At 44.8% G+C, this 27,887-nt stretch overlaps 2 protein-coding genes across 3 annotated transcripts in view; one reads left to right on the plus strand and one right to left on the minus strand.

The window, feature by feature from the left end:
- The first annotated feature begins 3,296 nt into the window (after window positions 1-3,296).
- On the plus strand, window positions 3,297-7,338 carry LRIT2 (leucine rich repeat, Ig-like and transmembrane domains 2). Its single transcript, XM_057505845.1, is given in 3 exon segments — window positions 3,297-3,406; window positions 3,687-4,465; window positions 6,201-7,338. Coding segments are annotated over 3 exon segments (1,653 nt in total). The 3' UTR covers window positions 6,965-7,338.
- A 960-nt stretch (window positions 7,339-8,298) lies between these two features.
- CDHR1 (cadherin related family member 1) overlaps window positions 8,299-27,887 on the minus strand; it is a 31,210-nt gene continuing 11,621 nt past the window's right edge. The window contains exons 11-17 of one of the 2 annotated variants that reach the window (XM_036883958.2): window positions 26,900-27,103; window positions 26,275-26,427; window positions 24,763-24,927; window positions 24,221-24,288; window positions 23,126-23,354; window positions 22,219-22,476; window positions 8,299-8,392 (exon numbers count right to left, since the gene is read on the minus strand). In XM_036883958.2, coding sequence (XP_036739853.2) covers window positions 8,363-8,392; window positions 22,219-22,476; window positions 23,126-23,354; window positions 24,221-24,288; window positions 24,763-24,927; window positions 26,275-26,427; window positions 26,900-27,103 — 1,107 coding nt within the window. In that variant the 3' untranslated portion in view covers window positions 8,299-8,362. Of the gene's footprint in view, window positions 8,393-19,164; window positions 21,501-22,218; window positions 22,477-23,125; window positions 23,355-24,220; window positions 24,289-24,762; window positions 24,928-26,274; window positions 26,428-26,899; window positions 27,104-27,887 lie in introns of those variants that run through there. The other variant, XM_036883957.2, reaches the window with a different exon arrangement.

A 27,887-nucleotide genomic window follows, 5' to 3' on the forward strand; every position in this document is an offset into this window, starting at 1 on the left:
TAGAGAAGAATCGTCCTGGATTGTGCTCATGAATATTCAAGTCACTGGAAAAAACAAATTTCCACTGTAAAAAATAAAATGATGTCTGGATTATATATTAGTCTTTTGGTATATGAGTCTGGGTAGTATGTCAGTCCTTGAAAACCCAGCGTCTTCTTAGAATCTTGGGAAAAGAACTTCCGGTCTCCCCGTGATGAAGATCAGCTTGCACTATGGCAATTCCTACAGCATGCTGTCCTTGGAAGCCTTGTTTGGAGGTCCGTTGGAATCATGGCTTCTCTATCATGTCCTTTTCTGACTTCAACATGGTTGTATTCCTCTTGACCTGGGCAGAGGATATGTCTGATGTTACTTATATACAGTTGCATGTCTAAGTTAAAAAAAGGCAAATAACAGAAGTTGTATCCTGGAAAGTGAATGTGAGCTATTAAAACTAAGCTATTGATTGAGGGACTCAGTGAGTAATGTGTTTAGGGAACTAGAGCAGGACATTTTTGTTTGAACTATCATATAATACAGCAGAGAAAAAAATCAACATACAAGTATTTGAGCATATTTCACTTGATTGCAAGGGCATTGTAAGGATAAGTTAGACTTAATGCTGTGCTAACAATTTCCAAATTTCAGTGGCTTAATATAGAAAAACCTATTCCTGCTCTTACAGAGTCTCTTGAGTCTATGGGAAATGTGGATGGAGGGAGGGCTGTACTCCACTTACTCACTCAGGGACCTAGGTTAATGAAGACTACCACCTGGAATGTCAAAAAATTCCTGCTGTAAGGGAAAAGAGAACTGGGGAATCTTGTAGGGGCCTTTAAAATGGTATTTCATCTAACATTTCACTAGCCAGAATATTAGTCACATAGCCAACCTACTTCAAGGGGGTTTGAGGATGTAGTCTTGTGTGTGTCTATAGCAGGCATGCCACAGAGCATGGATAGCCAAGGGGACCTTCTCAGGCATGGCTGACAGCAGATGGAGGAGTGAGGGAAGAGCTTGAGAAAGAGGAAGGATAGTATGCCTGCTTCCCGATAGGTCGCCTAGTCCTCAGCTTGAGCTATCCCAATGTTCCACTAACATTAGGGTGGCATTTTCCAATTTAATCAATAGGAAACTTTCTTTTTAAGATTCTATTAAGATAAACCAGGGTACTGCCACCAAGAAGGAATTTATATCTAATTATTTTATAACAGAGTAACTCCTGTCCCATGACTCTGTCTTTACCAATAACTCTAAGAGCCACGTTCCTAAAAGTCTCCTGCAGGAAGGGAGAGGGGTGGAATGTTCTCAGGCCCCATCCCTTTGTTGCTAACTCTCTTGAGTTTAGGAACACTACTTAACCATTGGTTATTTAAAATAAATGACATGATCCAAGCTAACTTTAGTTGCTTTTGTCTCCTGCCTTAAGTGACAACATAGCCACTCCCAATCCCATATGCCAAATAAAGAAACCAGAGGATGAGGGTTCTGGAGAGGAAATGGAGCCGTGCAGGAGGGGTCTGGGTGATTCCAGAGATGAAATGCCAGTGAGTGTTCTCAAGCATGCCACAAACCACTGGAAGGTTGAGCTCAGCTGGATTTATTTGAAGAGTATGGCATGGGATGAACAGGGAAAAAATTGTGGGGGTTGAGGGCTCTTTAGGCCCTTGCATTTTGGGGTAAGACGATAATTCAGTAGTAGTTTGTGATACCCATGGACTGACTCACATTTTTGCAAGAAACAAGCCTGACAAAATCTTGTCCAACCTGGTGGTGGTGGGGGACTCTGGAGTGAGAATGACCCATCAGAGTTGTTCACCATCAGTCCACCAAACTGGCTGGGCCCATGTGCCCACCACCCTCTCTACGTGTGGGCTGTCTTGGGGAGGGCATGACCTTGTGCAAGCACCTCTTGCAGCTGAGCATCAACTCATTCTTTGAAGGGGGTCTAGGCAGTTATCTCCATGTCTACCACAAGCTTTGTGCCCATTGCGCTCTCCTTGTTTTGATTTTTACATTGAGAAGAACTTCAGAGATGTAGCCAGATCATAGATTAGACTGTCTGGAAATCCAGCAAATATATCTGGCTTGGACAGAAAGCCTGGAGTGTAATCAGATTAGTTGGTGACCCATTTTCCCAGTCTCCGGTTAGTGACTAAGCGGATTTTCTTCCCTGAGGCCTTTTTGTATCGTGAGTCTTAGGGTGACCCATGGAATTTCAATATTTGTTAGGAAGTACTCCAAGTAATAAGGAAATAGATTTTGCTGCTTTTAAAGAGTCTGTTGGTATAGGAGGTGAATTAAAATGTATTGGTCACCTCCTATATACTAGGTACTTTATTTTACATAATCTCAAAATTTCCTAGAAACACTATGAAGCATTTGATAATTTCCTTACTTTGCAGGGAAGACTCCTAGAAGTTAAATGACCTTCAAAGATTTCAAGACTAGGAAGCATAAGCTAGAGAGAAGACCCCATGGGAACAGTTTGACTCACCAGTGCATTCCTTGCACCCAGCAAGAGTGTGGCTTAGAGCAGATGACAAGTAAATATGTCAAATGAAAGAAGAGTGTCAGGGAAATTATCCAAAGTCACATATATCTCACTTTAAAATGTAGGCTTTTCATTTTTATCATGTGAAAATATGATAAAAAGCATTCAGGAAAACTTGTGAGATCCAAGATAAACATATTTTGGTTTAATCAGAAAGCACCACCTCATCATTTAACCTCTGCACCATGATTCTTCTCTGACTCTGGTCATTCAAGAGACAGAGAAAGCCATTTTATTATAGTAGAGGAAAGAATCCACCAGGCAAAGTGTTGGAGAGAGAGGCACTGATAGGAATGGTCCCAGAATTACTTTGTTACCCATCATCTGCATTCACTTTTAGAAAATGGTTGAAAACTCTAGGTTTCAGGAGCCAATTGTCATTGCTAAAGTATTAAATGGATTCTGGCCAAATCACCTGAACCACGGTGCTCAGAACAGACTTCTTGTTTCATCACCTTCTTGTCTCTCTTATCTTTTGTGACTGAGGGAAGCAGTATCAGCACTGAACTGGACATCTAGCTTCGAGTTTGCTTTCCAGACTCAAGAACCAGACAAAGCATGAATTTTCTGACTTAAGCAATCCCTCTTCATGGGTTCTTATTGAGCTTGTGAGCTGGGCCATGACAGACCTCAGAGTGTCCAGGGGCTTTGCCACTGCTATGCTGACCTACATTGCCATGGATTACAAATAATAGGATTTACCATTTGAAAGCTTGGAATATACTTATTCAAATCTTGCAAGGTAGTTTATTTAAAGAGGAATATGGCTGCAGTTTCTCACTATTTCCTGCTAGTTCTGGTCTTTCTGGATTCGCATGCAGCTCAGCCACCCTGTCTGCCAGTATGTACCTGCTCAGAAGAGAGTTTTGGCAGGTGTGCTGTGCTAGCAAAATGCCAGAAGGTTGCTTTGGGGATGATGTGGAGTGGGAGCAGGCACAGATTTGTCAGGAAGTCCATGAATCTCTGTGATACTCATTCTAGTTGGTGCTGAACTTTGATAAACTGTGCACTTTTACCAAAATGGGTCACTCTTCTATCTCAAGTGAATAATGTAATTTTTCTTCTAATTCATGTATGTAATGCCAGGATAAGCCTGATCCCACTTCCCAGATCTCTGATGTTCATCTAAAAGCTTTTCTGGTTTCTTGTGCAGGACTTTGCTGTGCATGTCTACCTCTTTGGGAAAGATTCCAGGTAACCTTCCTGAAGAGTTCAAGCAAGTGAGAATTGAAAATACGCCCCTATATGAACTGCCCCTGGGGCTTTTCATCAACATGAGCACCTTGGAATACCTTTGGCTCAATTTTAATAATGTCACAGTGATCCACCCAGGAGCCCTGGACCACCTGTCAGAACTGAAAGAACTGAGGCTGGAAGGGAACAAACTCTGTTCAGTGCCATGGGCAGCTTTCCGTGCTATGCAGCTCCTGAGGATCTTGGATCTCAAACACAACAGGATTGATGTACTCCCTGAGATGGCTCTTCAGTAGTTGGTCAACCTGACCTACCTTGATCTATCATCCAATAGGCTTACAGTTGTATCCAAGAGTGTCTTTTTGAACTGGCCAGCCTACCAGAAACTCCAGCAGCATGGCTCTGGGGTGAAAGTTCTTTCCAGCCTGGTGCTGGCACTGCACAACAACCCCTGGCTATGTGACTGTTGCCTAAGAGGACTTGTCCAGTTTGTAAAGTCCATCAGCCTCCCCATCATCCTGGTGAATCTGTACCTGATGTGCCGAGGCCCTGTCTCCAAGGCAGGGCAGCTCTTTCATGAAACTGAGCTCAGTGCTTGTGTAAAGCCACAGATCTCAACCCCCAGTGTCAACGTCACCATCCACGTGGGACAGAACGTGACCCTGCAATGTCTGGCACAGGCCAGACCCTTACCAACCATTACATGGATTTATCCCCTGAGCATGTGGAGAGAATTTTTGGTAAGCTACATGCACCCTCTCACTGTATCTGGAGGGATGGGGAGATCCACAGTAACCCTGTCTTCAACAGAGAGGTTCTAGACTGGGTCAGTCAAGAAGGAAGGGTTCAGGTGAGATTGGGATAGGCCTGAATTATACTCACGACAGAGATTCCAAGATAGTGTTTCACTGGCATTATTAAAATACTGGCACTATTTTAAATGGTTGCATACAGATCTCTCCCTATATATTATATAAATACGTAAATATATATATTGGAGTTTACTTAACATATTGTATAAATACTATAGAATTGTATATGAACAAATATATTCTTTGAGAGACTCCTAGATGCAAAGCACTATACCCTGTGTTTTTAAATCATAGAATTTCTGACTAGGACTATTCTAGAGATTATATATTACTTATTTCCTAAATTTGTCTGAACAGACTCACATAAGGTGCTTGTGTGAAATAAGAAGTTCAGTTTCATGCCCTGGAGATTTGAATTTAGGGACTCCAGGGGAAGGCTTGAGAATATGTATTTTAACAAGTATCTTCCTTCCACCCCCAACCCCCAGCTAATTCTTAACAGCAGTCATGGTTGGGAAGTCCTAGATATCAATTGAATTTTATGCTTCCTACCACTGTGTTGATCAGAACTTACTGGCCTGAAGTTGTAATATTGGGACCCAGGGAGTGGAAATGACTTCCATGGGCACCATGACTAGGATTCAAACCTGCCTTTCACTCCATGGATCTCTGTACTCTACTTCCATATCTTATCTTTATATGGAATCACCTTTAATGCCATCCTTCACGGTTGGGACACGAAGCCAGGCATGGCTTCCCTATGGGTATTGTGAAGCTGTCTAGAAAACAGCTAGAAATATCTTTGTAAAACTTGAGAAATATAGCCAGTCACCCAGATATTTGCTATGCATGGTGACAAACCTCTGGATGATTAAAAAATACCTAATTAATGCAAATTTGACTTTTTTCTATCATTTTGATCACACCTTACTGGCTTGAGGTTAAATAAAAATGAAGGAGAAATACAGATTTTATTGTTGTAGCCTCTTTAAGAACAATGAAATACATTCAGATGTTGTCCTTATGATGCTTTATAGTCAGTCTCTTTGGTATCGTGTTATCTATATTATCTCAGTAATAATAACAGCTAACACTGAGCACTTACTATCAAACTTACAGATGAGTACTGTTGTCATCCCATTTGACTGATGAAATAATTGAGGCCAAGAGAATCTAAGAAACTTGTCCAAGACCATATACTTAGTAAGGGATAGAACCCGGACATTTAGTTGCAGGCTCTGAGACCCTCCACATCTGGGAGGTAAAATGTCACTTCTTGAAGCTCACAATAATATTGCACAATCACACAGTTTTGAGAGATCTCCTGGAAGCCATGGTCTTATTTCAGAAAGGCCAAGGTAGTTTGGTAGAAACATCTAGTGTAATTGAAAGAATGTGATCTCCACAGACAGAAGAACAAGATTCTAGATTTATTGCTACCCCCGAAAAACTCGCTATGGGCAAATTGCTTAATTGCTCCAATCTTCAACTTCCTATGTATAAAAAATTGGGTACTTCCTTTGCTGAGAGGCAAATACCTGGCACCAAGTACATGCTTAATAAATGGTCACCACCTTTTGGTGAAAAACTGGCCTTGCTGGACACTCTCCAGCTGTCCATCAGAGAAATGTCTATCAGAGCTGTTGTTTTTTCTCTCCCCCCAGTGTTGACCATATCTACTGCGGAAGATACTGCTCTATCAGGGCTGGTCATACCTGCTGCCCACCTGGTAGACAGGGGCAATTACACCTGTGTGGCCTCCAACTCCATTGGCAGGAGCACCCTTATCATCTCCCTCCACGTCCAACCTGCCCAGGCCCCGTCTGCAACTCATTCTCTTTTGTCCCTCTCCGAGGGCAACGCCTACATTGACCTGTGGGTTGTCAAGTAGACAGTGCATGGGATCCTGCTGGAGTGGTTTGCGGTGGCCGACACCCCTGAGGAGAAGTGGTTCACCCTCTATATTGCATCAGATGAAGCCCTCAAGAAGGAGGTGGTCCACATGGGCCCTGGAATCAACACATACACCGTGGATGACCTCCTCCCTGGCACGAAATATGAGGCATGCCTCAGCCTGGGCTGCCAGTCCCCCCACCAGGGCCAGTGTGTGGTCTTTGTGACCGGCAGAGCCCAGGGAGGGCTGGAGGACCGGGAGCGCCTGCTGCACGTCACGGTCGTTCTGTACACTGTGCTGCTCGCAGTGCCTGTGGGTGCCTACGTCTGGGCAGCCCAGGCCCCCGGCAGCTGCAGGGAGTGGGGCCTGCACTGCTGTCCTCTACACAGAAAAGCCCTCAGGTGCCCTCATGCAGTCCCGCAGCACAGGGACGGCTCCTGCAGGGACCACATAGCTGTCTGTGAGGACGGCCCAGGACACAGAAATGCTGAGGGGGATGAGGAGAATGGTGGAAAGGGAGATAGTGGCTGAACAGTCCAGGCCAGGGGGAATGGTGTGGGCCTCTAGCCACTAACCAAACCCTCTGTGGCAGCTCAACTTGGCTTGACCCATTTATTCAAGAAGTATTAATTGTGCCCCTACTGTGTTCCCAGCAATTATCAGCAAGACACATTCTTATCTTCATGGAGCTGATGTCAGTGCAGCTTTGTCCTATCCAATTAATTGTATAGATTATATGTAGTGGCTGCAAATTAATAAATGCTACTCTTTCCATCTATATAGCTCTATAACATTTATGTGCTTACATGTAACATTTACATATAAGAGTTCACATGTGTTATCCCATTGGAGAAAGATAGAATTCTACCCCTTTGCATTCCTGAAGAAACTGAAGCCCAGAAAGTTACCATGACTTTTCCAACACCACCCACCCAGCAGGCAGTGGAGGCACTTCATGCAAAAGAGGTTCTAATTCCATTGCTCCCCCTCAATGTCTGGTTTGCAGTATTCTGTGTCTCCCATTGTTCAGAAAGTGTTACTCTTCTTTGTATTGGCAAACTCCCAATGAGATGCTGTAAGTGTGATGTTCAGGAGAGCTGTCCTTTGGGGCAATGAGAGCTTTGTTCATGTTTAGAGTCTACTTATGGGTGTCTGTGTTCCCATGAGCAGTCAGTGCTCCTAAGAGCCTGGGGCCGTCAGCAATGAGGAACAGGAGACTTGCTGCCAGCCGGGGCTCATGTGTCATGTCGGAGTGACTGTTGGAAAGCAGAGTCACAAGAGCCATACCCAGAAGGAAAAGAACCTACATAAAATTGTATGACTCTATTATTATTATTATTATTATTTACAAAGAGAAGGCTACACATCTTGAATTCCTACCTAATCCCTTGAGATAGTGTGCTTTGGGCTTATGTTTTCAGCCCTGTATTCCTAGCATCTCAGTGCTGAGAATGACAAATGTTTTTGTTATAGAAATGAGGATATAATCCCCATTCCTTTCCCCTAGTCAATGATTCAAGGCCTCCTATTAAACCTTGGAGAAGTGGTCATTTCCTCTTACATATAGTCATATATGCATATGTGTACAAAACAATGCATACATAGATGCAGTGCAATAGAGAACCCATTCATGAGGGAATTCCCATGATAACTTTTGAAGGAAAGTGGAGGGAGCAAGCCAAGAACTTGTACTTCTCTTGGCCTCTGCATGCCTCCTTCTGTAGGATCAGAGGCCGTCCATGGGTCTTGGAGGGTGCAGCCTTCATGAAATGTCCTGGGGCTACTGCTGAGGCAGGAGTGGATGTTCTGGCCTCCACTTCTGGCAAAGAAAGCTTCGTGGTGAGCATGAGGGGACAGCAGGAGGGGAGGGGACAGCAGGAGGGAAGGGGCCATGGAAGAGGAGTGTAGCATAGCAGTCTCAGGGTCATGTCAGTGAGCAGGCACAGTGTTCAGCTGCTTCTGTGAACACAGAAATTTGGGGAGAGGGAACAAGGTCTAGAGGATTTCTGGGATCTGATATTTTAATACCTTAGGCTGCCCTTTAAAAAAAAAATCACAGAGTAAAGATGCGCATTACTCAGATTGATTAGATAGTATGACCAGAGGGGTAAGGGCATAGACTCTGGAGCCCAAGTGTCCTGGGCTTAGAGTTTGAGAATGTTTTTTACTGGTTTTGTGACATTGGGCAAGTTACTCTATTTTTCTGTGCCTTAATTTATAAACTGGGGATAGTAATAGCACCTGCCTCATAGGGTTTTCCTGATCTCCTTGTTCCATGTGAGCACAGCAGGGGACATCCTGGAGATAGGATGAGCAGGCGTCTCCTCCAGTTTTTACATGTAAAGTTCTCAGAACTGTGCCTAGCACATAGTAAAGCCCTCAATAAATGTTATCACCATTTAAGGTATCTGAGTCCATATATAGTGACATGATATCTAGGCTAATATCTTTCACATTCTGTTTGATTAATGTTTAATTTTGTTGTGTTTAGTTAACGTTTTGTTCTCTTCTGTTTAATTAATGTTTAAAAGGTATATAGTTTTAAATCCAGTTGTCATGCTCTTGGGAACTTTATCTATTTAGAGCTTAGACCATGGAATTTTAAGGGAAGTGCCTTCATTCAGAGACATCTGTAAACAGGGCCATTTGCCTTTAGAATGAAGCCATTGTTAGTCTCTGGCTTCTGCTATTAGCAACTTGAGGGAGGAATTTTGTCCTTTTTCTCTTTCTTCTTTTCTTCTGGCTTGTTAGAGCCTGTATCCCTAACATCTAAAGAGGGCCTGGCACATATACTATATTCAGAACATGTGTTATTAAGAGAATGAATAAGTAAATTATTGATTAACAAATGAATGAGTGGACCTCATTCAGCTAAAAAGGTACATTTCCACAATTTCATAGTGTCACACAGATGTCCCCAGATCATCAGCCTGTTGCTACAAAATAAGCTCACTTACTTTATTGATCAAATTATAGTCACTGAAACCATCTGCACCTGATTCTAGAAACTAGGCCCTTCAGAATACTGCCCCCACCTCACCAGGGTTATTTCTGTGAAGCTCCTAGGGGTCCTCCCTATGTCCACATGCCAGTCTGGCAGCCCTAGTCCTCATGGGGCATCCTCCCCATTCTCCCTGTCCATCCTCCTATGGTCAGAGCCCTTAAAGACTGACCGAGAAGCATTACTGCCTGCCAGCAATACCAACATCACACCAGGTAGGCCGAACCTGGAATCTCTCGAAGCTTCGAGTTCCTGAGAGCAGCAGAATTCCTGAAGACCTTAGAGAAACAGGAGACTGGCTCCTCCCCGGCTCTTGCCACACTATGGCAGCTGGGCTCTGCAGGACAGATGTTCAGTACAGAGTCTTGCAGGTCCTCTTGGGTTGTTTCATCAGTTCCTAACTGCCTCGGAGGGAAGATGCTTGAACACAGGCTGTAGAGCTGCACAGGTCACAGACGCTGGGTCAGCTGCCCGCCCAGATTTCCTTCCTCTTCTACTGTCCTCTCTTCTCCAGTACAAAGGAAAGGCTCCATGGGCGTGGAAACATCCTGGATGTAGGATGAGCAGGCGTCTCCTTCAGGATGTGGTGCTCTTGCACGTGGACTGTCAGCCTTTCTCAAATGCCCTCTTAGTAGTAGTCTTGTACAATTAAGAGTAATGACTGTTTCCTGAGCTTGTATCAGCAGGTACAGAGCTGGTGCTAGGTGCTTTACAGAGATTAGCTCTGGTCATCTACATAGCAGTGGTCTTCGGCATTATTCACTGATGAGGAAAAGGGGGCTTAGGAAGCCTTGGTCTCTTGTCCAAAATCACACTTAAATAGCAGAACCAGAGGCGGAGCCAACATGGCGGCGTGAGTAGGACAGTGGGAATCTCCTCCCAAAAACATATATACTTTTGAAAATACAACAAACACAACTAGCCCTAAAAGAGAGACCAGAAGACGCAGGACAGTGGCCAGACTGCAGCTACACCAGCGAGAACCCAGCGACTGGTGAAAGGGGTAAGATACAAGCCCCGGCCCTGCGGGACGCGAGCGCCCCTCCCCCCAGCTCCCGGCGGGAGAACAATAGGCAGAGCGGGAGGGAGACGGAGCCCAGGACTGCCGAACACCCAGCCCCAGCCATCCGGGCCAGAGCGCAGACACAGTATATGCCCAGGGGGCCCTGGATACTGGGAGAACAGGGGGTAGACCTCAGAGCGGGTGCTGAAGCTGATGCCCCTGTGACAAAGAAAAGCGGGGGCTTTTTTGAAAGTCTTAAAGGGACAGGGACTTAACAGCTTGACGGAAACAACCCAGGTCACAGTACAGCAGCTGGAAATTACAGGGAAAACCGGGTGCACTAACCCCCTGGGCAACAGCTCTGAGACCCCTCACGGAGGCAAACAGTCAAGCAGCCCCCCCATCCATCACCCCACCGGGCGCTGCGAAAGCAGAGAAGCAGCCTGAGACAAATTCCGCCCACAGAAAGGGAAATTTCTCCCTTCCGGCCAGGCAAGACACAAAGACCCACTCTACACGCAATTACCCAACACAAGCCACTAGGGGTCGCAGTTGCCCCAGTAAAGAAAGGCCAGTAGTAAGTGAAAATTTTGGCCCTCCCAGCTGACAGTCAATAGCACCTGTCAACATGAAAAGGCAAAAAAATATGATTCAGACAAGACTAACCCAGACAGCTTCGGCATCTGCTACATCTTCCCCTGAGAAGGAATCTGGGGAGATAGATTTAGCCAGTCTACCTGAAAAAGAATTCAAAACAAAAGTCATAACCATGCTGATGGACTTGCAGAGAAATATGCAAGAACTAAGGAAGGAGAATTCAGAAATAAAACAAGCTCTGGAAGGACTTCAAAACAGAATGGACGAGATGCAAGAGACCATTAATGGACTAGAAAACAGAGAACAGGAACGCAGAGAAGCTGATGCAGAGAGAGATAAAAGGATCTCCAGGAATGAAAGAATTTTAAGAGAGCTGAGTGATCAATATAAAAGAAATAATTTAAGAATCATAGGCATTCCAGAAGAAGTAGAGAGAGAAAAGGGGATAGAAAATGTCTTTGAAGAAATAATTGCTGAAAATTTCCCCAAACTAGGGGAAGAAATGGCCTCTCAGACCACAGAGGTACACAGAACTCCCATGACAAGGGATCCAAGGAGGGCAACACCAAGACACATAATAATTAAAATGGCAAAGATCAAAGACAAGGACAAAGTATTACAAGCAGCCAGAGAGAAAAAAAAGGTTACCTACAAAGGAAAACCCATCAGGCTATCATCAGACTTCTCAACAGAAACCCTACAGGCCAGAAGAGAATGGCATGATATACTTAATGCAATGAAACAGAAGGGCCTCGAACCAAGACTACTGTATCCAGCACGAATATCATTTAAATATGAAGGAGGGATTAAACAATTCCCAGACAAGCAAAAGTTGAGGGAATTTGCCTCCCACAAACCACCTCTACAGGGCATCCTACAGGGACTGCTCTAGATGGGAGCACTCCTAAAAAGAGCACACAACAAAACACCCAACATATGAAGAAGGGAGGAGGAGGAATAAGAAGGGAGAGAAATAAAGAATCATCAGATTGTGTTTATAATAGCTCAACAAGCGAGTTAAGTTAGACAGTAAAACAGTAAAGAAGCTAACCCTAAACCTTTGGTAACCACAAACTTAAAGCCTGCAATGGCAATAAATTCATACCTTTCAATAATCACCCTAAATGTAAATGGACTGAATGCACCAATCAAAAGACACAGAGTAATAGAATGGATAAAAAAGCAAGATCCATCCATATGCTGCTTACAAGAGACTCACCTCAAACCCAAAGACGCGCACAGACTTAAAGTCAAGGGATGGAAAAAGATATTTCAAGCAAACAACAGAGAGAAGAAAGCAGGTGTTGCAATTCTGGTATCAGACAAAACAGACTTCAAAATAAAGAAAGTAAAAAAAGACAAAGAAGGACATTACATAATGATAAAGGGCTCAGTCCATCAAGAGGATATAACCATTATAAATATATATGCACCCAATACAGGAGCACCAACATACCTGAAACAAATATTAACAGAACTAAAGGAGGAAATAGAATGCAATGCATTCATTCTAGGAGACTTCAACACACCACTCACTCCAAAGGACAGATCCACCAGACAGAAAATAAGTAAGGACACAGAGGCACTGAACAACACACTAGAACAGATGGACCTAATAGACATCTACAGAACTCTACATCCAAAAGCAACAGGATACACGTTCTTCTCAAGTGCACATGGAACATTCTCCAGAATAGACCACATACTAGGACACAAAAAGAGCCTCAGTAAATTCCAAAAGATTGAAATCCTACCAACCAACTTTTCAGACCACAAAGGCATTAAACTAGAAATAAACTGTTCAAAGAAAGCAAAAAGGCTCACAAACACATGGAGGCTAAACAACACGCTCCTAAATAATCAATGGATCAATGACCAAATCAAAATGGAGATCCAGCAATATATGGAAACAAATGACAACAACAACACTAAGCCCCAACTTCTGTGGGACGCAGCAAAAGCAGTCTTAAGAGGAAAGTATATAGCACTCCAAGCATATTTAAAAAAGGAAGAGCAATCCCAAATGAACGGTCTAATGTCACAACTATCAAAATTGGAAAAAGAAGAACAAATGAGGCCTAAGGTCAGCAGAAGGAGGGACATAATAAAGATCAGAGAAGAAATAAATAAAATTGAGAAGAATAAAACAATAGCAAAAATCAATGAAACCAAGAGCTGGTTCTTCGAGAAAATAAACAAAATAGATAAGCCTCTAGCCAGACTTATTAAGAGGAAAAGAGAGTCAACACAAATCAACAGTATCAGAAATGAGAAAGGAAAAATCACAACAGATCCCGCAGAAATACAAAGAATTATTAGAGACTACTATGAAAACCTATATGCTAACAAGCTGGGAAACCTAGGAGAAATGGACAACTTCCTAGAAAAATACAACCTTCCAAGACTGACCCAAAAAGAAACAGAAAATCTAAACAGACCAATTACCAGCAACGAAATTGAAGCGGTAATCAAAAAACTACCAAAGAACAAAACCCCCGGGCCAGATGGATTTACCTCGGAATTTTATCAGACATACAGGGAAGACATAATACCCATTCTCCTTAAAGTTTTCCAAGAAATAGAAGAGGAGGGGATACTCCCAAACTCATTCTATGAAGCTAACATCACCCTAATACCAAAACCAGGCAAAGACACCACCAAAAAAGAAAACTATAGACCAATATCCCTGATGAACGTAGACGCAAAAATACTCAACAAAATTTTAGCAAACCGAATTCAAAAATACATCAAAACCATCGTACACCATGACCAAGTGGGATTCATCCCAGGGATGCAAGGATGGTACAACATTCGAAAGTCCATCAACATCATCCACCACATCAACAAAAAGAAAGACAGAAACCACATGATCATCTCCATAGATGCTGAAAAAGCATTTGACAAAGTTCAACATCCATTCATGATAAAAACTCTCAGCAAAATGGGAATAGAGGGCAAGTACCTCAACATAATAAAGGCCATCTATGAAAAACCCACAGCCAACATTATATTGAATAGCGAGAAGCTGAAAGCATTTCCGCTGAGATCGGGAACTAGACAGGGATGCCCACTCTCCCCACTGTTATTTAACATTGTACTAGAGGTCCTAGCCACGGCAATCAGACAAAACAAAAAAATACAAGGAATCCAGATTGGCAAAGAAGAAGTCAAACTCTCACTATTTGCAGATGACATGATACTGTACATAAAAAACCCTAAAGACTCCACCCCAGAACTACTAGAACTGATATCGGAATACAGCAAAGTTGCAGGATACAAAATCAACACACAGAAATCTGTGGCTTTCCTATATACCAACAATGAACCAACAGAAAGAGAAATCAGGAAAACAACTCCATTCACAATTGCATCAAAAAAAATAAAATACCTAGGAATAAACCTAACCAAAGAAGTGAAAGACTTATATTCTGAAAACTACAAGTCACTCTTAAAAGAAATTAAAGGGGACACTAACAGATGGAAACGCATCCCATGCTCATGGCTAGGAAGAATTAATATCGTCAAAATGGCCATCCTGCCCAAAGCAATATACAGATTTGATGCAATCCCTATGAGACTACCAGCAACATTCTTCAATGAACTGGATCAAATAATTCAAAAATTCATATGGAACCACCAAAGACCCCGAATAGCCAAAGCAATCCTGAGAAAGAAGAATAAAGTAGGGGGGATCTCACTCCCCAACTTCAAGCTCTATTATAAAGCCATAGTAATCAAGACAATTTGGTACTGGCACAAGAACAGAGCCACAGACCAATGGAACAGACTAGAGAATCCAGACATTAACTCAGACATATATGGTCAATTAATATTTGATAAAGGAGCCATGGACATACAATGGCGAAATGACAGTCTCTTCAACAGATGGTGCTGGCAAAACTGGACAGCTACATGTAGGAGAATGAAACTGGACCATCGTCTAACCCCATATACAAAAGTAAACTCAAAATGGATCAAAGACCTGAATGTAAGTCATGAAACCATTAAACTCTTGGAAGAAAACATAGGCACAAACCTCTTAGACATAAACATGAGTGACCTCTTCTTGAACATATCTCCCCGGGCAAGGAAAACAACAGCAAAAATGAACAAGTGGGACTATATTAAGCTGAAAAGCTTCTGTACAGCAAAAGACACCATCAATAGAACAAAAAGAAACCCTACAGTATGGGAGAATATCTTTGAAAATGACACATCCGATAAAGGCTTGACGTCCAGAATATATAAAGAGCTCACACGCCTCAACAAACAAAAAACAAATAACCCAATTAAAAAATGGGCAAAGGAACTGAACAGACGGTTCTCCAAAAAAGAAATACAGATGGCCAACAGACACATGAAAAGATGCTCCACATCGCTAATTATCAGAGAAATGCAAATTAAAACTACAATGAGGTATCACCTCACACCAGTAAGGATGGCTGCCATCCAAAAGACAAACAACAACAAATGTTGGCGAGGCTGTGGAGAAAGGGGAACCCTCCTACACTGCTGGTGGGAATGTAAACTTGTTCAACCATTGTGGAAAGCAGTATGGAGGTACATCAAAATGCTCAAAACAGACTTACCATTTGACCCAGGAATTGCACTCCTAGGAATTTACCCTAAGAATGCAGCAATCAAGTATGAGAAAGATCAGTGCACCCCTATGTTTATCGCAGCACTATTTACAATAGCCAAGAATTGGAAGCAACCTAAATGTCCATCGATAGATGAATGGATAAAGAAGATGTGGTACATATACACAATGGAATACTACTCAGCCATAAGAAAAGGGCAAATCCAACCATTTGCAGCAACATGGATGGAGCTGGAGGGTATTTTGCTCAGTGAAACAAGCCAAGCAGAGAAAGAGAAATACCAAATGATTTCACTCATCTGTGGAATATAAGAACAAAGGAAAAACTGAAGGAACAAAACAGCAGCAGAATCACAGAACTCAAGAATGGACTAACAGGTACCAAAGGGAAAGGGACTGGGGAGGATGGGTGGGTAGGGAGGGATAAGGGGGGGAGAAGTAGGGGGGTATTAAGATTAGCATCCATAGCAGGGTGGGAGAAAGGGGAGGGCTGTACAACACAGAGAAGACAAGTAGTGATTCTACAACAGGTTGCTACGCTGATGGACAGTGACTGTAAAGGAGTATATAGGGGGGACCTGGTATAGGGGAGAGCCTAGTAAACAAAGTATTCGTAAGTATTCGTCATGTAAGTGTAGATTAATGATTAAAAAAAAAAATGCAGTTCCTATGTGGTGACCTCTAATGAGTTCTACACAATAATATAAAGGACATATAAAAGTGTAGGCAAAGGGTCTGTTTGTGTTTATACAGAGGATCAAAGCCTAATTTGGCTACCCCGAAAATGAACTAAGAAACGATATGAAAGAGAACTTCCAACATCAGCACTCTCGGGAAGACTCATGCCAGAAGATGATCATCAAAAAACCCCAACAAAGATCCACGCACTGCTACAGCTGTAGATGCACTCATCCCACCAGCTCCTGGACTTGCCATGGGAATGAAGGAGATATCTAAGCTGGCCTGTGCATACAGTAAAACAACAAATTTGACTGGATCTATACTGTTGGAACTCAACCAAGAATTAGGAGAAGTGCAAATTGTAGCGCTCCAAAATCTTACAACTACAGACTATTTACTGTTAAAAGAACATATGGGATGTGAACAGTGCCCAGGAATGGGTTGTTTTAATTTGTCTGATTTTTCTCAAACTATTCAAATTCAGTTAGATAATAACCATCATATCATTGATAAGTTTTCACAAATGCCTAGGGTGCCTAACTGGTTTTCTTGGTTTCACTGGAGATGGCTGGTAATTACAGGTATGCTTTGGTTATGTAACTATACTCCTATTATGTTAATGTGTGTGCGCAATTTAAGTAGTAGCTTAAAATATATACATGCTGAAGTTACTCTACAAGAAGATATGTCAAAGAAATAATCAATCTTCCCATGTTTTCTCCCGCCTGCTACTTCTATAGCTTTTCTTCTTCCTTCCTAATTACAACGAATTCTTAAATAGAATTCGTGCCTCATATCAAATTTACCGAGTATCATAACTCCTCCAAGTGGTAAAGATACCTCAAGACAAATGCTGGGCATAGAAGCCACAGGGCATAAATATGCAAAGAAATAAAAAGCTAACCATTTCAAACAATAAGGCTTCTCTCTCACTTACCAACTTAACATTTCCCTGTGTGGCCCCGGAAGATGACTGGTTAGCCAGAGACGGGTAAGATTCCTCAAGGGAGGAACAACCTAAGACAGGCACAGTCGCTGGGGGGTCATCAGGTGAGAAATTGGGGATCAACAGAGGTGAGGCTTAGAACCTCACCCCCCCTGTTCTGAGAGAAATCTTCTGCATATGTGGATGTTTTATTGCCCTTGTCTAGCTTGGATTAACACATAGTCTACAGGCACACACCTGATCATATACATTTGCTCTCTTACAACACTAAACTATGTTTTCTACCTTTATGTTGTATCTACCTACCACTTCAGCATCTTATTAAAAATAATAAAGAGAGAAATGTGGTATCCACATATAAATCAAGTATAAAAATCAAATGTGTATTCATATTTGAACTGACTATTTATAGTTCATAATGCATGAGCAAAACCAAAAGTTTCTGTGATGACTGCCCTTGTACTGTTCACCATGTAACTTATTCACTATGTAAGAATTTGTTCTCCATGTAAGAACTTGTTCGTTATGCTTCAGAAGATTGGAGACTGACGAAAATTAGGCTTGGGGTGGATTAATGATTGTGCATTGAGCATTGACTCCCCTATACAGAATTTTATTGTTGTTAACAACCATTTGATCAATAAAAATGAGAGATGCCCTAACAACAACAACCAAGAAAAAGTACACACTTCCAATTGTAAAATAAATAAGCAACCGGGATGTAATGTATAGCATAAGGAATATAGTCAAAATATTGTAACAACTTGGTATGGTGATAGCTGGTACTTAGAATTATCATGTATATAAATGTTGAATCACTGTGTTGTACACCTGAAACTAATGTAATGTAATACTGTGTGTCAACTACCCTTCAATAAAAAAAAAAAAAATAAAAAAAATAAAAAATAAAAAAAAAAAAAAAATAGCAGAACCAGGATTCACACTCAGGGCTGTCAGGCTGTAAAGCACCATGTTATTTCATATAATTAGAAAGTCTGAGGTCAGCTACAAGAAAAAATGCACACTCTTCTGCAGACTTCTTGGAGTCATATGTATTGATTGTCCTTCTATTCTTGGGGCCCAGGAGAGAGTGAGCCTGACTCACCTGTCACCCCTGCCTCCCAGCTCTTCACCCTGAAGCTGACATGGTGCCACCGTGTAGTTAGTCCAGGGCTGTGCCAATGTGACTGGGCAGCAGTCCTGCAGCAGCCACCCTTCCCTAGAGCAGTGGGGCTTGGCCTGGCCTCACTCCCACTGGCTGGGGTCTCTCTTTCTGGGCTTCCATGTTTGCTGGCCTCTTAGGCTCAGCTGTACCTTCTTCCTTTTCCCAATTTGGCTCATGCTGGCCACTAGGTACTTTCTCCATACCTCCCCATACCTGACCATGTGCGGCGTTTCCAAGATTGCCTCTGCTTTGGTTCAAGTTCCTGGGCCTGTGGAGGAGCCCACCTCCCTCCCAGGACCCAGATGCTGGCCCGAGCTTCCAGCCCAGAGGCCTTCATGACCACTGTTCTGGAGAGAAAACCGCTTCCCAGCTTTCATGCCCAGCCAGGCCTCCCAATTCCTACCCTCACCGGGCTGGGTTAGGGAATAATGAGTTCTAGATCCAGATCCCAGTCTTCCTCAAGCAGCCCTGCTAGGGCTTATCCGGCTCAGGAGAAAAGCCCAGTCTAGGCCCTGATGGGCTATACTCTGCCGACACGCCCTAAATGTGCTAGTCAGAGGTGTATGCATGGCAATTTGGACACATTCAGCCTCCCACAGAGTCAGATCTGGAGGTTGGAGGAAGGGTCCTCCCACCATAGGAGGGAGCAAGGAAGCAGGCTGAGCTTGGCTGTCAGGAAGACTGGTCTCTATGAGTCAGTGAACACGAACACAACCAGGGAGCAGGGGCTCAGGTTGGCCCTTAGTTAACAGATTTTATTTACCATTTACAAAAGAAGTTGACTGCATGCAGGTTGTAAGGATGCTGTATTCCCTGTGGAGGGCAAACATGGTCCAAGGCAGCCCTCTCTTAAACCACAGGGTGCAAAGTTCCTGTATATTCATTATATGTGAGTAACCTCAAAACTCAGACTTAGAAATCAAGAAACCATACATGCATACAATTTGTTAAAATAAAATCACCCACATATTCTAGAGGAGCTGTAAGTGAATGGTGGGAAATATGAAGATCTGCTCTCCTTTCTCTCTGTACATATCCAGATTTCCTCACAGCAGGTTTCCTTAGAGCCGGGGAGGACTCCTTGGCATAATCATAGAGGCCTGCATGTCTCCTCTCCTGGGGGAGGTTGTCACAAGCTGAAGAGGTGTGCCTGAATAAAGGGAAATCCCCTGGGGTGGGGAGCCTTCTGACCAGGTCCTGCTACCAACCCGCTGTATGGCCTCAGGCAACCCCTCCTCTCTTGGGAATGTGTTTTCATCCTCTTGGCAAAAGGGACGTTTGGGCTGGATGTGCTGCTTAGCTCTGGTCCTCTCTGGCGGTGGTCAGCCAGGGCCACACTGGGTCTGTGGTGGAGAACGCAAAGGGAGGCGTGTGTCTAGGGCAACGCCCTCGTCCAGCTCTGTCTGCCCGGGATGTGGGCCAGACCCAAATGCAGCACAGTGCCCCCTTGGGGTGCATGGCAGAGTAGATGAGAGGCTCCTAATACTTTGTGGAAGAGCTGCATCCCAGAGAATGGGGCTGCAGAAAAATACTTCACATTTGCGCTGCTTTGTGCTTGGCTAAAGCCCTCATCATCACATAGTATTTCAATCCTCACCTTAGGCCTGTGAGTGAGGCAGCCAGGACTTACTCTTTTCATTTTACAGATGAAGAAGAGAGTGGTCAGGGGGTTTGAACAGCTTTCCCAAGCTTATGCCACGTGAGCAGAAGAGCCAGATAAAAATGGAAGTCTCCTCAGACCTCAGCCCTTCACTGTCACTTCAAGGACTTCTGGTGGGACAGCTCCCTAGAGGGGGGCCTTGATGCTCTTCTGGAAACTTCTAGGGCTACCACTGTGGCTCCAGCTTGGACATTTCTGGGCCCATGGCAGCCCTGGCTGAGGCCATCTGCTGTCATTCTTGCATCGTCATCTTGGACCTCTGTGCTCCTGGTTCCATGTGAGCACAGCAGGGGACCAAAGTCTCTGCCCGGACACCAGCATCCATCTTCCCGATGGCTTTCAGTCCCAGTCCCAGTCAGCTGAGTTTTCAGTGCATCTTTGCCCTCCCCTGATGCATTTGCTCTCCTACAGCCTGCAAGGTTCGCTGATCTCCAGCCTCAGCCAGGACTAAACCAACCTTTCCTGCTCCTGCTCTTAGCCAGAGACTTTAAGATTCACAACCTAGGAGGCCTTGTCACATGTGGCCCGGGCTCTACTCCTTGACTAAGGATGCTGAGGCCCCAGGGGTACCCAAGGGACTGTTAAGTCTGGGCTTGGTAAGTAGAAGACACATAGAGCTGGCTCTTTGTCTGTTTCCAGCCTCTGAGGAATGGGGAACCACACAGTTGTGCCAAGGATGTAGGTGATGGGGAAGCGTTTGCCAACTGCATCCCATAACCAGAGAAATCCCTTGCCCAAGGTGCTGTCCAGAGCCTTGGATATGGGGGTCACACCATTGTGCAAGACAGGAGTGACCGTAAGGAGCAGGTAGTGGGGAGCATGGCCCAAACCAACAGGGTGGTTGTTGGGGGGGAAGAAAGGGGCCACAGGACACACTTTAGAAGTAAGCCTTCTCATCTCCATGCTTCTTCTCAAACTTCTGCCTGAGCTCCGAGACCAGAGCTGACTGGCTGGGGCTCCCCAAGGCCTTGGGTTTGGGTGGCCGCTGGGGTTGCTGAAGGGTGAGTGAGCCCGAGACTGTAGGCACAGTCCAGAGGGTCACACCGGTGCTGGGCGCCATTCTGGTGGGTGGAGGGGGAGCCGGGGCTGGGGGCATGGTGCCTCCTGGGCTGTGTTTGTTGCAGTTCTCGTGGGGAGGCTCCTCCCTGAGCTCAAACTTGTTAGCGGCCCTGGTCCTCCTGAACTTGAGCCACTCAATACGGACAGTGCGGGGTGCAGGGCTGGGCCGCTTGCGGAGCACACGTCGCACTGGCAGGACCTTGTTGGACTTCTTGTTGCGCCAGAAGGTGGCGGTGGAGATGAGGATGGTTATGGCCACGATGCTGGCCACAATGCCTGCCAGCACGCCCACAGCCTTCATGGGGTTGTCCTTGGTCTGCATCAGGAAGGTGGCCATGGGGCTTCGGGACAGCATCTGGAAGAGAGAGCCAGCCCCTTGCTCCACATGGGGAAACTTGCTCCCCTTGCTCCACAAGCAGCCTTCAGCTGCTCCTGCCTCGTCCCTGAAGGAGGGCAGAGCAGGGCCATGAGTTCCCTCAAGCCTGATGGTTTTTAAACTTTCTGGGGGTCAGGTGTCCCTTGAGAATCTGTTGAGCACTATGGGCTTCATTCCAGGAAAAACTCACAAAGAGAAAATGTGACCGCTCAGCTCTCCAGAAAAATGCACATACAGTGTGATGCAAACAATCTCTTTCAGATTAGGAGCTCCTGTCTTAGCTGAACTCTGGTCTGGAGAGAGTAAGAAATTGCCTACCTTTGATTATGGAGGGCCTTGTCAGCCAGACTGCGTCAGGAACTCCGTCAGTGATGACTCGCTGCCAGGTTCTGAGCTAAGAACTGCACATAGTGATTGCACTTCTGGCTTTCAACACCCTCGTGAAGGAGGATCACTGTTTCCATTTTACAGGAAAGGAAGTGGAGGCTTAGCAAAGCCTGAAGTCATACCATGAATAAATGTTGAAACTAGGATTTCAACGTGATTCCAAAGCCTATGTGTTTGACGGCCCCTGCAGCCTTTGCCAGCATTGAGTGTATTTTGGAGGAAGGCTGGAGACACTCTCTCCCTCTGGTCACTTTGCAGCAAGACCTGAGCTGGCTTCTGACCCTCTTCCCAATCTAGGCTTCGTACCCACCTCAGTGTCTGTGATGTCAATCTTGAGTGAGGCTGTGGTGCTGAAGGATGGGAAGCCGCGGTCCTTGGCCTGCACCTCTAGGGACCATGTGCCATCTCTGTTGGATGTGATGTTGCGCAGGGCATCCAGGGAGTGGATGGAGTTCTTGAGCCGGATCTCCCCTGTGTGTGCATCGATGTCAAACACATTGGCTGGTTCTGCGTGGGTAATGGAATAGTCCACCAGGTTGTTGGGCTCCTCTGCATCCTGGTCTGTGGCCTGTGCACAGGGACAGAAAATACTTGTGTAACCTGGCTAAACCAACATGTCATGGGGCCAAAGCTGGGTTGATGGAAAATGGTCCTGATCCTATTTTGAGTGGACTGGAGGTGGGAGAGAAATGGAATGAACCTGGGTCTAAGCTAGGCTCTGACACACGATTCTCCTCTCAGAGTACATCTAAGTAGTGGGTATTGTTAAAAAAACAAAAACTTGGATGCCAAATGACTTGTCTAAGGACAGACAGGTAGAAGAGGGAGTTGGGATTCAAAGTTAAGTCTATTGGGTTTCAGAGTCATACAGCTTCCACACTGCGGAGACAGTGTAGTGCAGTGGGAAAGCATGGCTCTGACAGCAGGCAGACCCGCCATGTGAACTAAGGTGAGCCAAACCCTCCACCTGAGCCTCAATTTTTTATTTTGTAAAGTATCTATTAGATTTCCACTTGGACAAGGCCCTCCATAATCAAAGGTATCTCACAGGTTATTTCTGGGTTGAGGTGGGGATGGGTTTGCAGCAAGTATCTTAAAAACCCACCCATAATGAAAATCTAATGAACTTTATTTTAAAATAAATTCTTATGCCACAATGTCTCTTGCAGCTGCTGGAACAAAGCTTTCAGGGGAGCTTGGCTGCTTTTAAAGCCCACCTCAATTTTCACTGGGGTGCCCAGCACCATTGTCTTCTCCTGGATGCTCTTTCCAAACTGGGGGTAGTGGTCATTGACATCCAGCAGAGTGATGAACACCTCAGCCAGGCTGTACCTGCCCTCCATATCTTCTGCCTTCACATAGAAGTTGTACCTGGCAGTAGTCTCAGCATCCAGGTTGGCCCAGGGCTGGGTGTAGATGATCCCAGTGGATGGGTGGATCAGGAAGCTGTGGGCACAGAGAGTGCGGGCACTGTGCACACGCACATACACATGCAGAAGCCTGCAGTAAAGAGCTGCCTCCAGGAGGTAGCAGTAATGCATATGCAGCTTCTCCAAAGTGTTCCCGTGCTCCTTTCCCCATTCTTGCAGTCTGATTGGGGAAGCAGGACCAACCATCTACTTGCCCACCTAACAACACTGAATTTAACAACTGAGTCACAGCCCTTACAAAAACACCTTTGTAAACTCTACTTGGCTATTCTAGCAAGCACACTCTTTGCAGTTTTTTTCTTTTTGAATTTAATATAATCATTATTTTAAAATAATAAGTTCTCTTTAATAGGTTTTTGGAACTTAACATAAACTCTCTCCTATAATTCCTAAAGTTGTGCTTACAGCAGAAATATCTGGAACATTATGAAGACCCATCAGAAATTTTTGAAAGTACTTTTGTCTTCAAAGATCGTAAGGAAGGATTAAATTATTTGTATTAGAATAGACAAACCAGTGAATGGCATGCACACATCTAATGGTTCCTAGAGCTGAGGATCATAAGGCATTACAATCTGTGTGTATCTCCTGCCACAGCCTGCCCTTCCCTAGCCTGTCCTTAGCTCAGCACCCCTTGCCTGGCTTCTGAGGCCAGGAGCTCCAGCACAGGGCTGTGATGACCACCCTTCATCGCAGGGTCCCTTGGATCCCAGCATCTCGCTGCATGTGTCCCCACACCTCTGCCTCAGGCTCTCCACTACTTCCCTCCATTCCTTGCCATCCCCCCATTCCTTTCCAAGTTCCTCCTACCTTCAGCACCTCCACCCTTAGACTCCCAAATCCCTTGCCCAAGGCCCTGTATGGGATTCTGGATCTACTCACAGGTCTGCCCCAGACCCATAGATGGAGTATTTGACTTCGCCCCAGGGACCTGTGTCTGGATCCACAGCCTGGAAGAGAGAAAGTTTGCAGTGGCACCTGCCCCTTTGCCAAGGCACATGGGCAGCTCCTGTGTCTGAGGGCTGCTTCCATGGCACACTGTGGGGCTTGGGGTTTGCCCAGCTGGGTAGACTCTGATCTGGAGGTTTGCCCTAGATTTTCCACCCAGGGGGTCTCAAGTGTTGGGGAACCAAAAGGTTTAGATCTGGAAGGCATTTATTCCTCCTTTGTAAAAGGGGAAGGAAAAGATGAGCCCCATGCCCTGAACTAGGGTTTACACTAATGTCCTCCTTCAGTGTTAGGTGTCATCTCCTTTGTATAGAAGAAACTGAGGCTCAGAGAGGACAGGAGCTTGTCCAAGGACATAGGTAGTGAATGTAGGCTTTGAGATTCAAACTAGAACCCAGGTTTGTCTGACTTCATCAGGCACCCCTGCAGTGGGGGTCCCATCCCACCCCCAGCCCCTGGGCCAGTCTCCAGCTCACTGTGACAGCCACCACGTTGGAGCCACCCGGGGCATTCTCGGGGATCCTGGCAATGTAGTAGTGGGAGGTGAACTTGGGGACATTGTCGTTGGTGTCCAGGAGCTGGATCACAACATCCGCTGTGGAACTGAACTTCTCTGGGGTGTTCACTTCAACGGCCAGGAGCTGGGGAAGGGAGCAGAGGAGGACCTGTCTGGGTGGCGGTCCCCTGCCGAGAGCCTTCCTGCTTCCTGCCTCAGCACTGGCCCGGTACCCACCGGCCTTGTCTCCAGTCCTTACTCTCAGCTGCCAGCCAGCAATTCCTGCTGCCACCGACCAGGACCACCTGGAAGGCATTACATCATCTCCCCCCACCAACCTGCAATGCCTGCTTTTTTGGAGTTCTTATAGTTGATTTGGGCCAATTTCTTTTGTTTCAATGATTTGCATATTACTTATTAGTTCCAATTAAAAAATTATTTTGCTTCATAATATAATTAAATATTTATCAGAACAAGTTCCTGCCTCATTTCCCTCCCTGAATTTTTCTGACTATTCTTACAGGTTTATTTTTCCAGATAAAATCCAATGTAATTGTGTCAAGCCCCTCACCACCTCCCCAAGGGAAATTCTAAGTAAGACTTATTGAGATGGCATTGGATTCTTTATTAATTTAATGAAAATATGCATGTTTTAACAAGAAGAGCCTTTCCATTTTGTGCCTTCTTTATATTCCTTTGTTAAATTTTTACATTTTTTGTCACTTACTGTGTATTTCTTATCGTAATTCCTAGGAATTTTACTTTTAGTCGTCATTGTAAAAGAGAATTCTGGATTCCATCATTCTGAATGCTATTTTTTTGTATGTAGGAAAACTATTAGATTTTGTGTATTAACTTTGTAATCAACTGTGTTAGCAACTTTCCTGTGTCTTTAACAGTTTTTGACCATTTCTCTTAGGTTTTCTTAAGCAAACAAACATACCATCTACAAATAATGATAATTTTGACTCTTCCTTTCTAACGTTTTTGCCTCTTCTTTCCTTTCTTTATCCAAGAGTAACATTATTCCAGGAATAGTGTTAAATAACAGTGGTGATAGAAAGCATCCAAGTTTTGTTCCTGACTGCATAGAATGCTTTTAGAATTTCACCTTTAAGCACAATGCTGGCCATAGATGTGCATATGTGTAGAGTTATAAGTAACTATAATCATTTAAATAATATCAACAAAGTATTTCTTTTTTACATCTTCTGTTACTTTATCAGAATAAGTGACTGATGTCAAATTCATATAAAAAATATCGATCTTGATAATCAAATCATTTTTCCTTCTCACTCTATTAACAAGGCACATTATATTCAAGTTTTCCTTTGACTCTCCCTTGCATTCTGGGGAGAATTGAAGCAGGAGAGGCAGAGGGACTGAGAGGAAAAGAGGCCAGGGAGGGGTAGGGGCTGACAAGGGGCCTCTGGGAATGAATCCAGGGGCTGCTGGGACCCCCCCATTCTGGGAAGTGCCACGCACTACCTACCTTGAAGGTTAACACTTTGAACTTTTCAAAGTCAATTGCGGCCGAGTTCTCCACAATGATGGTGACTTGGGCTTCATTCAGGACTGTCAGTGGGACCACTCGGAAGATAACCCCGGGCCCCACCAACCTCAGGTTGAATTTGGCATTGGCTCCCTGGACAATATTGTTTGGAGAGAGGAAACACGATGAATGAGAGTAGAAAATCATTATGCAGCCTAAGCCACTAAGCGAGGAGCCTTCATATGTCCTTAACCCTGAGAAGTACTATCACTTCTTTCTATGCGCCAGGCAGTCCAGGATCAGGAAGACTTAGCAGGCTAGGTAGCCCTCAGCAAGGGAGCAAACACACATGGCCTGGTCCTGCGCTGGGCACAAAGGTGACAGGACACGTTCACATGTGCCTCTCTGGCAGATCAGGGGCAGGAGAGCTTTAGCTTGACTGATGTTTTAGTTTTTAATTGATTGTGAATGTTTCTAGGCCAAGCAGACAGTCTTCCACCCTGCTCTTGGTTACACCCCCTTGTGTCATTCATTAGTGACCCAGCAGGTCTGGGACATACAGTGAAGGCTATGCAGAACCAGCCTTGGGACCTCAGAAGACAGAGGGGAAAGCAGGACCACACACCTGGTCTGAGTCGTTGACAGTAATCTTGAGGCCCCGCAGGATCTCCCCCTGAGGCGGGTGCTCATACATGGACAACTCAAATCTGTTCTGGGGTCCACTCTCTCCATAGAATGTAGGCGGGTGGTTGTTGAGGTCTACGATTCTGATGATGACTGGGACCGTGGCCTGGGCAGCTGGGCTCCCTGCAGGACTGACCTCAGTTACCTGCAGTAGGGATAGGTGGCTAGGGCTGTGTGACAGGCCATCTCCAAGATGGCCCCAGTGATCCCCACCTCTGGAAGTTTGTGCTCTTGTGCAATTCCCTTTCCTTATGTATGCCCTGGCCTGACAACTTGCTTCTGACAGAATATGGCAAAGAGGATGTGTGTTGTTTTCAGACATTATGTTTATGGTAATATGTGACAACAGCCACAAGAAACTAATACATGCTCTTACTAACACTCTTTTGCAGATGAGGCACAGAGGGGCAAAGCAGTTACCTAGAGTCATACAGCTAGTGAGGAGCAGAGCTGGAATTGGAGGCACTCAGGCATCTGATTCCTGAATCAGGGCTGTCTCCATCTCACCACACTGCCTCCCTTTCTTGGTTTCAAATTTCAGTTCTGCCACATTCTGTCCCTATGTCCATTTGGCCAGTCAGTGGGGGGTGGTGGTGTGTGCAGGGAGGGGAGGTGTGGAGATGCAGCAACAGAGAATAAATGCAGGCTGCAGAGTCAGGGTTGAGAATTCATAGGCAGCGCATGCACCATATGACACATATCATATGAACCCCTTCCAGGCCTCCTTCCGCTTGCTCTGTAGGTGTGCTGTGCTCTTACCTATCCTACAATTACATTTGCTGGATGCTAGTCTGTCACACCCTAGCTGCTGTCTTCACTCTCCCTTCTCAGAAGCCTATACCTGCTGTCTCCATTTCCTACTTTCCACTCAACTCTCAGCTCACCCCCAACTTGGATACCACACACTGGTTTCCAAGCCGCAGGCAGCA

The sequence above is a fragment of the Manis pentadactyla genome, chromosome 8 (assembly GCF_030020395.1).
Source record: "Manis pentadactyla isolate mManPen7 chromosome 8, mManPen7.hap1, whole genome shotgun sequence".
In the NCBI taxonomy this organism is placed as follows: Eukaryota; Metazoa; Chordata; class Mammalia; order Pholidota; family Manidae; genus Manis; species Manis pentadactyla.